Source organism: Anabrus simplex, chromosome 1 (genome assembly GCF_040414725.1).
Source record: "Anabrus simplex isolate iqAnaSimp1 chromosome 1, ASM4041472v1, whole genome shotgun sequence".
NCBI lineage: Eukaryota > Metazoa > Arthropoda > Insecta > Orthoptera > Tettigoniidae > Anabrus > Anabrus simplex.
The window spans coordinates 941,061,505-941,079,900 of NC_090265.1; the positions used below are offsets into that span (position 1 = coordinate 941,061,505).

At 39.7% G+C, this 18,396-nt stretch overlaps 1 protein-coding gene across 2 annotated transcripts in view; it reads right to left on the reverse strand.

Moving 5' to 3' along the window:
* Positions 1-11,820: 11,820 nt before the first annotated feature.
* The window catches only part of LOC136857775 (uncharacterized), a 52,938-nt gene continuing 46,362 nt past the window's right edge, over positions 11,821-18,396 (reverse strand). The window contains exons 5-6 of one of the 2 annotated variants that reach the window (XM_067136679.2): positions 12,804-12,907; positions 11,822-11,946 (exon numbers count right to left, since the gene is read on the reverse strand). In XM_067136679.2, coding sequence (XP_066992780.1) covers positions 12,885-12,907 — 23 coding nt within the window. In that variant the 3' untranslated portion in view covers positions 11,822-11,946; positions 12,804-12,884. Of the gene's footprint in view, positions 11,947-12,803; positions 12,908-18,396 lie in introns of both variants that reach the window. The other variant, XM_067136680.2, reaches the window with a different exon arrangement.

Consider the following 18,396-nt stretch of genomic DNA (forward strand, 5'->3'; position numbering starts at 1 on the left):
TCTTCATCACTATGGTCTGTTGTTGGAGCATAGACCTGAATAATGTTCAGCTGTGCAGGTAGAGCACTTATTTGAAGCAACATTACTCTCTCCAAAACAGGTACAAAATTGGTGAAACACTCTGCGATTGTTTTCGATACTATAAATCCTACTCCAGACTGATACTGTCCATTAGATGTTCCTGAGTAGTAAACTCTGTGTTCATTAATGTTACAGGAACCTGAACCTGGCCATCGCATTTCACTTACTCCCATAATCTTAATGTCCATTCTTTCCATTTCTTGGATTGCACTGTTTATTTTACCAGCCTGAGCCATCGTCTTCACATTCCATGTGCTTATCTTTATACTATTATTCAATAATAACATCGTCTTTGTTGCAGCATTGATCAAAACTATCCCCCCCGAACTTGAAACTTCGGAACATTTGTTTTTGAACACAACCATGATGTGTAACTAGAGAAATACACTGAATGACAGAGCAAATGCAACACCAAGAAGGAGTGGTCAGAACTTTATCCCTTTCAGACCTGAAAGAAAACTGGAGGTGTGAATTTTTGTTTGTAAGTCAAGAACTGACTAAAATGCTCCTCAATACACATATTAATAGTTTATTTTACAAAATAAAAACTAACATCCGAAAAACAGGACCCACACAAGTGTGCGTATCAAAATTCAAAACCTTGTTGTATCACGTACGATGGTGTAGCTTCAAAATTTACGTTCACTAACCAATGTACACACTTCATTGAATATATTTCGGTATTCAGTAAAGCTTCTAGATTAATATAAACGCAGTAAATAAATACTTACTTTCGGCACTACTGCTTCCTGCCATCTCGCCGATCAACTGTGCTTTTTAAACTCTTCTTCCTTCGCCCTGGCAGTCAAGCGCATACTAAAATCAATTGAAATACACGCCACGTGTCCTGCACAATCACTGCAGTCCGGTGTAGCGCCGAAAAAACATCAAATACGGTCAGGGATAACTAAAATACGAACCCGCACAATTGTGCGTACTCGGTCTGAAAGGGTTATGCCAATTGCAGGGTAGACTGACGTCACTGAGGTATGCTCATGATGTGAAATGCGCCGCTGTGCTGCGCACGTAGCGAACGATAAATGGGACACGGCGTTGGCGAATGGCCCACTTCGTACCGTGATTTCTCAGCCGACAGTCATTGTAGAACATGTTGTCGTGTGCCACAGGACACGTGTATAGCCGTCAACGGAGGCATTTCCAGCAGACAGACGACTTTACGAGGGGTATGGTGATCGGGCTGAGAAGGGCAGGTTGGTCGCTTCGTCAAATCGCAGCCGATACCCATAGGGATGTGTCCACGGTGCAGCGCCTGTGGCGAAAATGGTTGGCACAGGGACATGTGGCACGTGCGAGGGGTCCAGGCGCAGCCCAAGTGACGTCAGCACGCGAGGATCGGCGCATCCGCCGCCAAGCGGTGGCAGCCCCGTACGCCATGTCAACTGCCATTCTTCAGCATGTGCAAGACACCCTGGCTGTTCCAATATCGACCAGAACAATTTCCCGTCGATTGGTTGAAGGAGGCCTGCACTCCCGGCGTCCGCTCAGAAGACTACCATTGACTCCACAGCATAGACGTGCATGCCTGGCATGGTGCCGGGCTAGAGTGACTTGGATGAGGGAATGGCGGAATGTCGTGTTCTCCAATGAGTCACGCTTCTGTTCTGTCAGTGATAGTCACCGCAGACGAGTGTGGCGTCGGCGTGGAGAAAGGTCAAATCCGGCAGTAACTGTGGAGCGCCCTACCGCTAGACAACGCGGCATCATGGTTTGGGGCGCTATTGCGTATGATTCCACGTCACCTCTAGTGCGTATTCAAGGCACGTTAAATGCCCACCGTTACGTTCAGCATGTGCTGCGGCCGGTGGCACTCCCGTACCTTCAGGGGCTGCCCAATGCTCTGTTTCAGCAGGATAATGCCCGCCCACACACTGCTCGCATCTCCCAACAGGCTCTACGAGGTGTACAGATGCTTCCGTGGCCAGCGTACTCTCCGGATCTCTCACCAATCGAACACGTGTGGGATCTCATTGGACGCCGTTTGCAAACTCTGCCCCAGCCTCGTACGGACGACCAACTGTGGCAAATGGTTGACAGAGAATGGAGAACCATCCCTCAGGACACCATCCGCACTCTTATTGACTCTGTACCTTGACGTGTTTCTGCGTGCATCGCCGCTCGCGGTGGTCCTACATCCTACTGAGTCGATGCCATGCGCATTGTGTAACCTGCATATCGGTTTGAAATAAACATCAATTATTCGTCCGTGCCGTCTCTGTTTTTTCTCCAACTTTCATCCCTTTCGAACCACTCCTTCTTGGTGTTGTATTTGCTCTGTCAGTCAGTGTACATTTGGATCTTGAATACAGTAGTTGCTTTCTGCATTCCCATGCCATTGGCTAACCAGTAGCTCATCCGCCTTTAGAGGCGATTTCTTACCCCTTGGACAAGAGAGTGCCCAAATCTTCCACCAAAAAAAAGGCGGTTGGAATGTGATGGAAGTTTATCTCCTTATCCCGGGAGATATTTGGTTCCTGCATTAATCAATCGCTAATGTATTTATTTATGTACCCGGAGGACAAGTGTAGGGTAATGTTAGGTAAAAAACCTGCGGACGTTGAGCAACATTGTTCCCGCAATCAGAAGTGTAGACTCTGTGTCTTAGGATCATCGGGAAGGCCATACATCTTAGAGGTTTACGAAGCCGTACATAGTATCTATCTTCTCCATGACTACCGTGATATTGGTGGCAAATCAACAAAATGGCTGACACTTAAGGCAAGAATGTAACCTATTGGTATTACAAATCTGGTCTGTCCAGTCCAAGCCTTTTAATTTTTAACTTCTCCTGATAGGTTAATATTTCGCTGGTTAAAATTACGTGAACTGAATTAATTTCCTCTTACACAAAGCATACCATGGTTACAAACCGAGAAGCAAAACACAACACTCAAATAAATTTCACTTTAAAAATTTTCCAATCACAAGGTAAAGCAAAATTCTTCCCACAATTATGAACACCTGTTCACAATGAGCTAGAAAATGCCTATTCAGAATTACTAGCGGAATCTGTCTGTAATGTAATGCAATAGTAGCTCCTGGGTGGCTGTGGCTAACCACAATAGGGGAGGTGGCTGACCCTTATGGTCAACTGTAATACTGCCACTGGTTTGAGGGTGGCTCTAGTCGGCAAGGCACGTACCTTACCGTGCTCCTCACTAATGGGAATATCAGTGCATAAACCATGACGTCATCTGCTTTGCATATTCGTATAGTCTTCAGCACAATAGTGCATTATCCAGTGTGCTCGCTGCAGTGTCAGTCAAAACGAACAACTGTCGGTGTAATGGAGCTTCGATATAAGTCGAATGCTTTCGATCAATTGCCGAAATCAGGTTGAAAGAAAGGAAAGTTTTAAATTATCCATGAATGCGTAAAGATATATTAAAACTGGGTGTTCACGTGCTCATGTGCTCCTGAGAGCCCACCGCCACGGCGTAGAAGCCAATGGTATTCTTAATCACAGTTCCCTCATATAGAATGGTTGTCTTGTGAGCTCATAGGTTAGTCTCGAAGGAGCACTTTTCTCCAGGCAGAGAACTTTTTTAAGATATATGGCCTTCACTCTTTCTAGTGTAGCTAGGTTATCCTTCGATAGGCTTTCCCAGATAATATCTAAGCCATATGTTACGGTGGGGTCTGTTTGTACGTAGACTTATTTTTCTCTTAGCAGCATGTAAGTTATTAGGAACACTCTGCCATCTGTTGAATATATCTGGAAGCTGGGAAAGGTTAGGGAATCAAAGAGTATCTAGCAGGAAATAGTATTCTTCCATCATCAGAGGAAGTGTATACTCTCAGTTTGGACAGGCAGTAATCATGATATAGATGTTGATTCCCTTAGGGAACCTGAAATATTTGTCCCGAATGAGGTAGTGATCAAACATGGCTAGATGCAATGACATTACCAAGTATGAAAATCACATATATCAACATTTTCATGAAAGTGTCCTCGCTTAACAACCTGCTAAGTACAGAATGTATTGCAGGTTAGGGTAAGCCTTCGCCTGCAATTATTGGAATGATGTCCGGCTCCATGGCTAAATGGTTAGTGTGCTGGCCTTTGGTCACAGAGGTCCTGGGTTCGATTACCGGCAGGGTCGGGAATTTTAACCATAATTGGTTAATTGCGCTGGCACAGGGGCTGGGTGTGACGTCATCATCATCATTTCATCTTCATCACGATGCGCAGGTTGCCTACGGGTGTCAATTCAAAAGACCTACACCTGGCAAGCTGAACTTGTCCACGGACACTCCAGGCACTAAAAGCCATACGCCATTTAATTTTTTATTGGAGTGATCATTTAATGATTTGATTTCATGATTACTCAGTCGCTGAACTCAGAGACCTAGCAATGTCTCCTGATTCACTGGGAGGTAATTCCGGAGAGAATAAAACAAAAATAAACAAATCGGTCCAGTTAAACGGGCAGACATATTTGCCAAAGCTGTTTTTAGTAAACTCTTTTAATAGATAATGTTAATGGTTTTACATTCCAGTAACTACACTTGCAGTTTTTGGAGGAACGAAAAAATCCGTTGGAATGTATTTCTGTAACAATGCAATAAAAGCATTTGTTCTCCAGATTAGGGGTAGCCTCACTGAAACCTGGCAGCTAGGTATTAAATGCCTTTGAGTGTCGTGAGCCCATCATTGTGACGTTATGACAGTATCAATATATTTAATATGGGAACAAACTCTATTTATGAAACCGTATAATTAAATTACGTGTCTGTATGGCATGGCTCATCTTAAAGGATAAGAGGCATAGAACATTTGACTAAGTTTCTCCTGCTCATTACATATAAGACTATTGTAGTACATCGTCATCGTGTTATTTTGAAACATTTCTCCGTGTTGACAGCAAGTGTTGTGCATGAGACGGCAAAGCGAACTCTTACGCCCTCTATCAGTTACTTATGTAACTAAAATTGTGTACGGACTCGATCTCCAGAGCGCACAATGATCGCTAGACATTACCACTACCACATGAGCTACTTCGGAAAGCGGCTTTCCGCTGTTAAGACTAAAGGAAAACGGACGCTGGAAGCCATGTCCTCCCTCTCATCTTGCGAGATGAGGCTCAACTCAATTGGAATTGGTTAGACCTGTTTTGAGTATCCTGTTTGGGGATTAGTCTTTATATATATATCAGTATCTGTTTTAAACAAATTATAATATCTAAGATAGCGTAGTATGAATTTTGTTTGGTGACGATGGTTATGGGTGCGTGGGTCAGCATGGGTAAAATGCTATTGTATATCTCTTCACGACTGTAAGTACCTTATTTTATTATTTGTTGGCAGAGTCATATTATCCTTTATTTGTCATTGTGAATTTGCTGTGCAAATTTTTGTGAATTTTCGGTTTATGTTCTACTCATTTCCCCTCTGATATATTTTATTCTGCTCGTTTTGTGTGTATTTTTCATGATATTATTTCCTTGATGCATGTGTTGTTGCTATTACTAATTTATTGCTGGTCGTTGCTATGTTATCCTTTATCTTCATCTGTTTACCCTCCAGGGTCGGTTTTTCACTCTGACTCAGCAAGGGATCCCACCTCTACCACTACAAGGGCAGTGTCCTCGAGCTTCAGACTCTTGGTCGGGGGATACAACTGGGGAGGATGACCTGTACCTCACCTGCTATGCTGAACAGGGGCCTTGTGGGGGGATGGGAAGTTTGGAAGGGATAGACAAGGAAGAGGGAAGGAAGCGGCCGTGACCTTAAGTTAGGTACCATCCCAGCATTTACCTGGAGAAGTGGGAAACCACTTCGAAGCTGGCTGAGGAGGGAATCGAACCCCCCTCTACTCAGTTGACCTCCCAAGGCTGAGTGGACCCCGTTTGTACTGAATAATTAGCGATTTATACGAAATAAACAACCTCTTTATTGACAGTCGCCATTACATCCAAAGCATAAACAACAATTCTCTTCTCCCTGATCTTACAACACACACATTGATCTCCTATATATCGATAGTACAGTATATCACTCCCTTTTTTTTTTTTACTTTAAATCATAGCCTGACAAAAATCCTGGGGGTTTCCTCTCCCGTTGACTTCGCCTCGGTCCCGATTCTTGGCTCCCTTCTTCTTCTTCTTTCTCTCTGGTTGATATTCTTCTTCTTCTGGTTCCTCTGGTTGCTCTTTCACACTCTCCGACTCGTCCTCAGACAACAGCTCATGAAAAGGCCGGAAGAAGGTAGAGTTGTGAGTTATTTGTCTACCATCCAAAGTCTCTACTGTCACAGCACTGCCATTCTTCTTGACGACTTTCAAGGGTGTTGGTCCAAATGTGGTTGAAAATTTGTTTACTTTGGGGTTACGTATCAAAACCTTGTCGCCCTCTGATAATTTTTCTCAGCCCCCACGTCTAATGTCCGCATATTCTCCCTTTTTAAACTTTTGAATAAGGTCTCGTTCCACCACCTCTTCTAATAATTTTTCTGTTTTGTATGGGGCCAGACCGGGAATTTTGTCCCTCAATTTTCTGTTAAAAAATAACTCCGCCGGACTAACCCCTGTAGTCTGGTGCTCATGGTTCCGGTACATCAGTAGGTACTTGTTTAGTTCTAACTCCCAATCTAATTTCACGGCATTGGCAATCTGTAGTCGTTGAGTTATCCCTGGGTTCAGTCTTTCCACTGTGCCATTTGCTTGTGGGTGTAACGGGGTAACTCTGTGATGAATTCCACACTGTTGCAGGTAATTTTCCGTCTCTGCACTGACGAAGTTCGTGCCGCTATCTGTTGAGAGAACCTCAGGATACCCGTATCTTGCAAAAATACCATCTAGGGCCTTTATTATGCTTTTAGAGTCAGAACTACTTAGTTTTGTTACTTCTATGAAACAGCTAAAATAACACTAGCCAACATGATTTTGCGGTAACATAGAAAATATGTAATTCTTATGGAAATCGCTGCCCTGATTCCGAAATTGATGCTATTTTTTTCCTATCACGTCTAGTTTTGATGAAATTTGGTGTTTTCGTATCTGGATGAATTCTTAAGATGTAATGTTGAGAGATGTTCTCGCGCAACTTTTTTTAGAATACAATTATGTGATTTGATTTGTTATTGTTTGCATTTTATTATAGGTTTATTGCTGTCTAAATTTTCATTTTGTAGTTGGGGATTTCCTGGTAAATTCATAACAAACTCCCCCAGATACACAACAGACCGCGAGGTATGTAGGATTGAAGATAAGACAGTTGAGAGTTTGTCTTTCATCTTAGACCACTTGAATAAACAGACGTGTTAAAAGCTCCAGCCCTTATGCAATGTTTATGATGGACTGATAAAGCAGTTTCCTTTCAAAGAGAACAGTCCGACAGTATTATACTCAAGAAGATGAACTTGTATTTTGTACGGATGTTTCAAATCTTCTACGTTGATTGGGAGAGAAAGAGTATGATCCTAGTAACTGGCGTGTTTTTATTGACTCTTCCAAAATAAGTTTAAAGGCTGTTTTGCTTCATAATACAAATGTTCTGGCATCCATCCACTTGCACACTCCACAAAAATGTCTGAAACATACGAGACCTTAAAGTTGGTGCTTGAAAAAATTAAATATCATGAGCATGGGTGGCAAATTTGCGGTGATTTGAAGATCATTGGATTGTTGCTGGGACAACAAAAAGGCTATACAAAATTTCCCTGTTTCCTATGCAAATGGGATAGCAGAGCACGGGATAAACATAGGGATACAGTGAATTGGACAGAAAGGAAACAACTACAACCAGAATCCAAAAATGTCTTAAATGCAAGTCTTATTGACCGTGAAAAAATTCTACTTCCACCCATGCACATCAAATTTGGATTGATGAAACTGTATGTCGAGGCATTAGATAAAAGTAGCCTATGCTTCCAATATTTATCCACTAAATTTCCCTCATTATTAGATGCAAAAATCAAAGAAGGCGTATTTGATGGACCACAGATTCGTAAACAGATGAAGGATAAAATTTTCACAGACACGATGACCAAAATTGAGAAAGAGGCATGGAACGCATTCAAAGATGTAGTGACTAAATTCCTTGGCAACATTAAGGACCCTTAATACAAAGAAATTGTAAGGAAAATGTTGGTAAAGTTTAAGGAACTTGGTTGTAATACGAGCCTTAAGCTTCATTTCTTAGCTTCGCATCTGGATTATTTCCCTCTAAATTTAGGTGCTGTCAGTGAAGTACAAGGTGAAAGGTTTCACCAGGATCTCAAAGATGCAGAACAACGCTATCAGGGACGTTGGGATGTGAATATGATGGCCGATTACTGTTGGTCGATTGCACGAGACGACCCTTCTAGAGACCATTCAAGAACTTCAAAAACCCGGAAATTCCACGGAAAACGGGAAAAGACGGAGGTGTGAATCTAACCAGCACATAAGTAACAAAACTATGTATGTTTAACCATGTAATTTTTATTCAAGGTACGGTTATATTAATTTAAAAGCAACTGTACAGTCGAAACTAAATAGGCGCTTTATGCTTCAGTTTCACAAATTTCAATATACATTAAAAATATAATACATACTATCTACTTGCTTACAAAGCAGCATTTATGTGTATTCAATGCATGCAAAATATGATTACGTTTTGCAAGTTGAAATTTACATTAATGCATCAAATTTAATCAATACTAAGTATCAACAATTTTACGTAAGAACAAAATAATATTTTGTAAAATTGCAACCAAACCAGACGTGATTCACCAAAACTAATTTTTTTCTCGAATTCTGCGTTAAGAAATTCATAAAACTCACCTAGTTTCGTTTTTACCACACAAAAAAAGTTTTATTTTGCAGGCTAGTGTAATCTATCACGATCAATAGTTGTACCCCATTAGGGAAAGGACCCAGAATATCAGCAACTATTCGTTCCCAAGGCTTTTTAGGAATTACTGTCAGAGATATTTTTTCAGGCTTCTCGGGTTTACTGGTAATCTGACAACCCAGACATGTTCTCACTGTCTGTTCCGCTGCTTTGTCCATTCCAGGCCACCATACTTTAGATCTGAGTCTGTTTTTCATTTCCAAAATTCCCGGATGACCCTCGTGTGCCAAACTAAGGACCCTAGTTTGTAAACTTTTCGGAATTACCAACTTAGTTTCTTTCAGTAATATATTGTCCATGATGCATAATTGCGACATCATCGTCCGAAATGGAAGGAGGTCAACGTCATTACGATCCCAACACCCTGTTTGTAAATGTGACCGGACCTTTTTCAGAGTGGGTTCAATTTTTGAAGCTTCATCTATTTCTTCCAAAGATAATGCAACTGGTGCCAAATACGTAGCCAAGTGCATCAGATAATTGTCCTTCTTGGCTTCACCGATTGAATTCTCACTTAACCGTGATAAAGGATCTGCTATGTTATTTTTCCCCTTTACATACTTAACTTGGAAGTCTAAAGATTGGAGTTTCAGAAGCCAATGTTCAGTTCTCGCGCAGGGTTTTGATCTCGGTCCAAAAATTACCTCTAGTGGTTTATGGTCCGTATACAGGCAAAACTGCTTACAATTCTCTTCTCCCTGATCTTACAACACACACATCGATCTCCTATATATCGATAGTACAGTCCACCGTTCCAGCCCTCGTACCACTTTTCAAATTTCGTGGCAGAGCCGGGAGTCGAACCCGGGCCTCCAGCGGTGGCAGCTAATCACACTAACCACTACACCACAGAGGCGGACTGTGTTATCCTTGCCCGTGTTAATTTTCATTTTGTCATACCGTTCTGGTTTAACTATTCATTTCGTTGGTTTCAACTCCGTAATGATAGTGTGTTGACCTATGCGCTGCGTAATCACCATTTGTCACTCTTAATGTTTCCTTCTTCTTCTTCTTAGGTAATATATTAATTTTTAAAATTATTATTAATAATAATTTCTTTTTTGCTAGTTGCTTTACGTTGCACCGACACAGAGAGGTTTTTTGGCGACGATGGGACAGGAAAGGGCTAGGAGTGGGAAGGAAGCAGCCGTGGCCTTAATTAAGGTACAGCCCCAGCATTTGCCTGGTATGAAAATGGGAAACCACGAAAAACCATTTTCAGGGCTGCCGATAGTGGGGTTCGAATTTACTATCTCCCGAATACAATAATTTATTTTAGCCCAATAAAGTTTATGTCTCCCTTTTATGTCAATAGCTTTCAGTTTATTAGAACTTCATATTAAGTACCAGATTTCTGTTCCTATACATATAGAAGTAAATTCTGGGACGTACAAAATTTTAAGTTGGTTTTATTTCAAGTTTATAATTTTAAAATGTAATATTCTCAAGAAAATATTAATTTAACATATACAGTATTGTTTGGTAAAGTTTTAGGCAATTCCTCCATGGAGGGTTTTCTAACGTTCAGTATCATTATTTTTCTTCACATTGTTGTATTATCGTATCTATGCCTTGACCAATTACATGACTGTGTCATTGTTGTCTTACCTGGGGATTTCTTCTGGTTCTTGCGTGGCGTCGCTAAACTGTTTTGGTCCTGACGGGAGATCGTGTTTGATTCTTGGTGTATATTGACGCATTGGGTTACCTGACCTGACTTGTTCTTGATTTTACTGACTATGAATATTAATTTTCTTGGTTTTCTTATCTGTTGGATTTTAATTAGGATTTGAGTTAAATTTATTTATGTTAATATTATTCTAATTTTGGGCCGGCTAATGTGTTACCAAACATTTTTCGTAGGGATATTTTTATTGTTTTAATTTTGTGTGATGTGTTATGGAACTATGTTTTCCGACCATGTTTCTGGTGTAAGATTCCTCCACTAGGGATTGTCCTAGGATATTCAACGTCAGTTCCTTGATTTGTACGGGTAAAAAAAATTTAAGTTAGTTTAAGAAGCTCCTTACATAGTCTATTTAGTAAACTGAAAATATTTATTTCTTGTAAACCTGCTATATTTTTGTTAATTTTTTTACTAAGTTAGGTAATGGTGCACAATTTTATTTGTTGAGAGAAGATTTATTCAAATTATTATGTTTATTTTAATTTCATTCCTTTACTTATACAGTTTGCAAGATTTTATTAACATTATTACTGTTCTGTTTATTTGGATTCTAAAATTTTCCTCATTTTTCAGAAGTTTTAAAAAATTTCAAATGTTATTTAATTTTTTTTTTAAATATTAATAATAAGTTACTTATATTTTAAAATTTTTATTTTATTTTACAATGAAATTGAATGATTTTCAAATTTCCACTTATTTACCAAAATAGATTCATCTTAAAAATTTTATTTGTAATTTTTAAAATCTTAATTATAACTTTATTACCTTGAAAATTGGCGTTATTTTTTGATACCTGTCTCAGCATTTCCCGGGGATCTTAGACCCCTTTTTTAAAGGGGATAGGCCTTACTGCGCTGCTGGTTGCTTCCACTTATGTATGGTAAGTTATTCACCTGAAGTACTGTACTGTTTCATTGTTTGTTTTTCTGTCCTTGTCGTGCGAGTTACCCTATGGCGTTGTCTAGCCTAACGTCAATCTTTGTCATCTCAGGGTGGCGTTGCATCATAATAGCCTATTTGAAGCATCAAAGTGGATCAGAACAAAGATCTAAAGGGTACCCCAGAAGCAACATGCATCTCTTGTGGCTCCAGGCAGATGGGAGAAATCAATGGAGGTCAATGAACCACAGCCCAACCCAGGAGATCCCTGGATAAGGGCGATGTAGGAAGAAGAAGAATGCAATAAAAAACAAAAAATGTACTGTAGTAAACAGGCATTTATTCACGGTATAAAAATCTTTAAATTAGAATGACAGAAAAACTGTAGGATCATCAGACTTCTTCATCTTTTTCACCACAGGCATCAGGTGAATGTTATTCCTATCCTGCCAAAAGAAGAAAAAAAAGGATTGACCACAGCCTATTCTTGATTATATAGTATATATAGAAAATAAAAATTAAAAAAACAGAGAAAGGATCTTGGAATACAATTTTAAAAGGCCTTGAGAGGATACTGTTTGGTCTACTACGTCCAGTAATCCTAAAACAGTTATTTGTAATATAACATAATGACTTGAAATTCTACAATAGATCAGTAATTCTACAATAGGTCAGTAATAAAATCAACCCTGAAATTAATAAGAGACTAAGTAGAGGTACAACATTTTATCATCAAGTCAGAGAGCTTTTATGGGATGACAAAGTACCCAAGAGAACGAAATTAACATTATATAAACAGTATTTCATACCAACTGTAACATACGGACTAGAAACACTGGTAACTAATAAGAGACAAGATAGTAAGATCCAAGCAGTAGAAATGAAATTTTGCAAGAACATCGGTTAAAAAGACAGAAGAGATAGAATTCAAAATATTAAAATCGGAGAACAGCTAAATATAGAACCGTTAGTACAGAACATACAGAAAGCAAGACTGAGATGTAAAAAGAATGGGAAAGGAACGGGTAGCAAGAAGGGAATTGGAAAGAGAAGTAAAGGGAAAGAGACCAGTTGGAAGACCGAGAAGAAGGTGGATGGACCAGATTTGGAAGGACATTAGAGAAGCCGGACTGGATGTGGCGAAAGTAATGGAGCAGGAAAAGTTGAAGGACAGAAAGTAGTGGAGGAGGCTTGATAACCACACCTGAGCGACTGGAGTGGGACATCGATGATGATGATGATGATAATATCAGACTCATTAACAGTGATATTTAGCAGTGTTCCTTTAAGACACATCACTTACCTGTACTCTCTACACTGTGAAATAAATTGAGGAACTTGAAACTCCTTACAGAGAATCATAATTGAAACACAGAAGACCATTTTATCCAGGAACAACGTCTAAACCTGCAAGTAAAGCAACGAACATGTGCCAATGGTACAAAAAATTCAGTGAATTAATTCTACTAAATTCTTTCCTATCAGAGAATGTCTCAATATGAATTTACATAATAAGTTTACAGTAAAATATATATTTAGACAGATATTTTTTTATTAGTGAGAGAAAAAGAATGATAATTCACATGAAATAGTCCTGGATCATCATTCACTGTTTCACAAAGGATTCTCATTATATTCCATGCTAGAACCTGATTACTCACATGTACTGTACTCCATGTTTATATCTTATTTCTTTGTAAATTTCAAGGGTTAGAGAAGTGTTTATACACTAGTGCCACATATTTGTGAGATTTAAATACCTCTGATAACGTGTGTTGTCATCTTAACTGCAGTAGTTATAAAACAGTAATTGTTAGGGCCGAAGGATGAGACTGATATATCAAGAACTTATTCTGATTTTCTATACATACTGTAACAAGTTGGCAGATTAGTAGATGAATAAATAACCGACTAGTAGCTTCTACACTAAGATTTATTAACTAGTTACTAAAGCTGCACATTACACACAGGTTTACTGAGAACACAACTTATACTTGTAGTATAGGACACATAGTTACACAGTTCGCCCACTCTCCCTCTTAGTTTCTCACTTGTGTTAGCACTACAGATTATTCTTACAAGCTATATGTCACACAGTTCACGTACACATGCACTTGCACCCTAGGGCAGTTCACTGTACTACAGAAGCAACTGCACACTACACAGTTCGTGCGCCTAAACACAGTCTTATATTCACACACAGGATAGTCTTAGTTCTTTAGCTCCCACATCGCACAGTCTCACCTTCCCCGTATGTCCACGCTCTAGCACGCTAGTCCGACAGTCATGGTAGTTCACGCACTTCACAGCACTGTCCTTAGCTGCACTTTCATGTCACGATTCCTGGCAGTCACTCACTGACTGAGCTCATGACTGAACGGCTCACACACGCTGACCCTGCCCTGCTATAGGTTGAAATGGCAGACAGAGAGGCCAAGCCTGTGGCAATACTATATAATCAAGAATAGGTTCTGAACAACAGACACTCGGCCTTCTGCGAACACATCTATGACAATGCCTACCACTTCACAGACAACAGAATGGATCTTAAAATATTACACATTGAACATAATAGGAAATCATCACATATAAAGGAAGCAATAGAAATGCATATTGTGGAAAGAAAAAAAAAAACCAGAATAACCTCAAAGATCACACACACACATATCTAAAAGATTTCCCACTATTCATTCTATGAAATTAAATCGGTAAAGGACGACAATTTAAATAATTAAATTATATAATTTATTAATTCACTAATGCTCATTGATCGGCAGGGTAGGAGATGTGGTGGTGTACAATTTCTAATCACTAGATTGAATGCCAAAAGCCTTTCCGCAGTGCTCATATGGAGTGAAGGTACATGATACTGCTGGTGGGGATTCGGCCGTCAGATTGAAATATAAAGCCTTCAGCAGACCCCTTGGTGCTATTCGACAGGAGGAGGCTATGTGCCGGTATCAGATTTCAATCTTTCCATATATACTATAATATACTATACTATAATATTGTCGCTTAGGAAACAAAAACTCATATCCCACAATGCTCTTCCTGCCCATTATTTTCTCGGCCATATATGGTTATACAGTCCATCAAAAAAAAGTTCAATGTGTTAATTTTCCTGAACAGTTACATCACACAGTTCACGTACACATGCACTTGCACCCTAGGGCAGTTCACCATACACTGTATTGCAGAAAAGGCTGCACACTACAGTATACAGTTCGCGTGTCTGAACACAGTCTTACATTCATGAACTTTAAATGCATTATATTGTAGGAGTGTGTAAATACGTCATGCAAACGTACATTCCTACAATACGGTATGGTAAAGTTCATTCTCCTCTATTCTCCTTTATTTTGACATTGTATGTATTCATACAGTACAGTGATGATTTCATGAATGTCCAACATTTGTTCCGTTTCTCTACAGGGTCGGGTATGGAGTGAGATGAATCTTCATGATATAGATGTTTTTGGTAATGAGACATAGCTCTCATAGTGCATTGGCACTGCTGGTGGCTTCAGGTAGCTTATGCAGTGGCCTCCACGGTATGCACTAGCCTCGCGTCTTGGGAGGTGTGCTAAGTCCCAACTGACAAGCCCAACTTAGCACACGAGGGCGAAACGCAGGCAACCAAGAATGAGTTAGCTGGAAAATTTATAATGTCCAATAATGGACCATTATATTGGTATTATGAATCTTCATAGCGAGGTTTTACAACTGGATGCCCGTAGGCAGCTTCATCAGCGGAGTTAATGAGGTGAAATGAATGGCATGATATATGACAGTAGGAAGGAAGAGGGCGAAACCCAGTGCTGGCACATAACCCACTCTTGAATAGCCCAAAGGGGTCTACCTAAGGCTGAACGTCCCCATTCAACAGACAAATCACCATCCTATGCCCTCCCTCAATATGAACACTGCGAAGAGGTTTGGAATTGAATCCAGGCTTTTGGCACGCTATCTGGTGATCAGAAATTGTATGCCACTACCTCTCCTACCCTGCCAGCCAACATTCTTATCGTGGAATTTTTTTTGGGAACCGGCTAACCATAGTGTCAGACCGTACAGACTTCACTCCTTAATGATCATGGCCACCGGGCGGGCTTAATAGCCTATACTCACCATCTTGACATTAAAATTTATTTTTCTGAGCATATGGCTTTTAGTGCCGGGAGTGTCTGAGGACAAGTCTGGCTTGCCAGTTCTGTAGCTTCTTTTCCCAGTTAACCCCGTGGGAGTGAGCTCCTTGTACCATTGTGTAAAGGAGTTGTCTGTGGGTGTAGGTGTAATTGTAAAGACTATGAATGAGAAGCAGATGACCATGGTCTTGGGAAAGGTACCATCCGAGAATTTTCCTGGAGTTTAATTTGCAGAAAACCATTTCAAGGATGGCCAACAGGGGATTCGAACCCACCTGTCTCCCAAATGCAGAGCTAGCAGTCATAACTAGCTGTGCTGCAACCCACTAAGCCAACCTGTTTAGTACCATTTTCATATTGTCAAACAAGACTGAAGAAGCAGCCAAGTTCTTAAAGAACACATGACGCTGAACTATTTGAGCCCATTCAAATACCACTGAACTGAGCCAGGATCAAACCCATCAACTTGAGCTCAGAAGGCCAGTGCTCTATAGTCTGAGCTAATCAGCACTGATATGTGATTAAAACTGAGGAACTGTCCGACTGTGAGATGGCAGCCCTGGTCTACAAATCCAAGAATAACGTCCAAGAGGATTCATTACATAATTATGTAAGTGAACTGTAAGTGAACATGAAGCTGTTTCTGTCGTAGTTAAAAATAAATGTACCGAGCTCGATAGCTGCAGTCGCTTAAGTGCGGCGAGTATCCAGTAATCGGAAGATAGTGGGTTCGAGTCCCACTGTCGGCAGCCTTGAAGATGGTTTTCCGTGGTTTCCCATTTTCACACCAGGCAAATGCCGGGACTGTACCATAATTAAGGCCACGGCCGCTTCCTTCCAACTCCTAGGCCTTTCCTATCCCATCGTCATAAGACCTATCTGTGTCAGTGCGACGTAAAGCAAATAGCAAAAAAAAAAAAATTTCTTTAAAAATATATGTGACAGAAAGGAATGTCATAAAAGTAGGACTATTAGGCAATATTATATGGTTGATAGGGGAGGCATGGGGAAATGTAAAAATCAAAACAATTATGATTAATGGAAAATGGTAAATAAAAATGTAAACACCCTTTGGGAAGGGTTTAAAGCACTTGCTGAGGACTGTGAAATTAGGTATGTAACTTTAAAAGTGGTAAGGAATGGTAAGGATCCATTATATTACAACAGGGAATTAAAGAGATTTAGAAGAAAGTGCAGATTAGAAGGAAATAGAGATAGGAATGGTTGTCGAGTAAGGAAAGATTGAAGGAGCGTACTAGGAATTTGAATTCAGTAAAAAAAGTCAGCTAAGGATAAGATGAAGCAAACATAACTGGCAGCCATACAAACTTAGGGAGCAATGGAAGGATATGTATAGATACTTTAAGGCAGAAACTGGTTCCAGGAAGAATATTCCAGGGATCCTTAATGAACAAGGGGTGTGTATATGTGAGCCCTTGCAGAAGGCAAGAGTATTAAGTTGGTTGCATATAAGAATAATATCCAGACAGAGGAAGCAACTAATACTGGTGGATTACTGAAATTTACCTTTGATAATAAAGATATTTTTCAAGATACAGAAGTTAAAAGCCAGAAAAGCAGCTGGGTTTGACAAGATTTCTGGGAATATATTAAAGGCAATGGGTTGGGATATAGTGCTATATCTGAAATACAGTAAAACCTTGTTCAGATGTTTCTGCAGAGAACAAAGAAAAAGAAGGTGTTAAGCAAGAAAATGTATTATTGAAGACACGAATAAAAACTATCCAACAGGGATATGGAAATACGAGATCCGATTTTTTCCGACCTGACGGCATTTTACAACGTGTATCCACGGGTACAGTGAAAACTATATCATTTCTAAAGATGACAAGAAAATATTAGGTGTGAAAAACCGAGAGAACAAACATTTGCACAGGGGGCCGTGAAAATATCAAGTATTATTGCAGACCAAATTCTTTCTAAAACAAATGGTGGTCGAAGCCATTTATTTTGGACCAGTGGGTTATAAAACATTACTGGCAGTTTTCCGCTGGCTCCACCCGCAATGTACAAAGTATGGTGTTGTTCGTTACTATCCTCACGGATGTATTTGCAATGTTTCGAGTTAATCAAATAAAGCACATGATCTGTTGTGGTAATAGAATGTAATAATATGTCAACAAAACACTTGAAAATACATCACACAAAGAAATTGAATTAAACGTTCCTTGGAACAACACTACCGCCGAACTGTTAAAAAGTCCTTCAAAGATCTTCGTCATGGACACAAATGTACGCATAACGGTTCTCAGAATCTACCAATTTAAGTAGTTATTACCTCAAAAGAAAGTGCTTGATCCACCGAGTGTTTTTAGACCAAAACAAACTGCGTACTTCAATTAGAACAAAAGATATGATAGCTTCAATGAGAAAAAATGTTGAAGAAATGAGACATCGAATTGAATGTGCACTCATAACTTTCCTCAGAATCAACCAATTTGAACAGTTAAGAGCTGAAATGAAAGAGCTTGATCCACTGAGTGTTCTTAGGCCAAAACAAACTCCATACCTCAATTAGAACCAAAGATATGATTGCTTCAGAGAGACAAAATATTGAAAAAATCAAATAATTTGAGGAAGGCGGAAGTTAAGTGATTTATAGTACCTGATGACAAATCTGTGCATGAAAACCTTTCAGTTTAAAAAAAAATAAAGGAAATCGACCAGATAGAATGGCCGGACTGACTGACTTTAGTATTCATAAATTTTATTAATACTGTATATAGATTT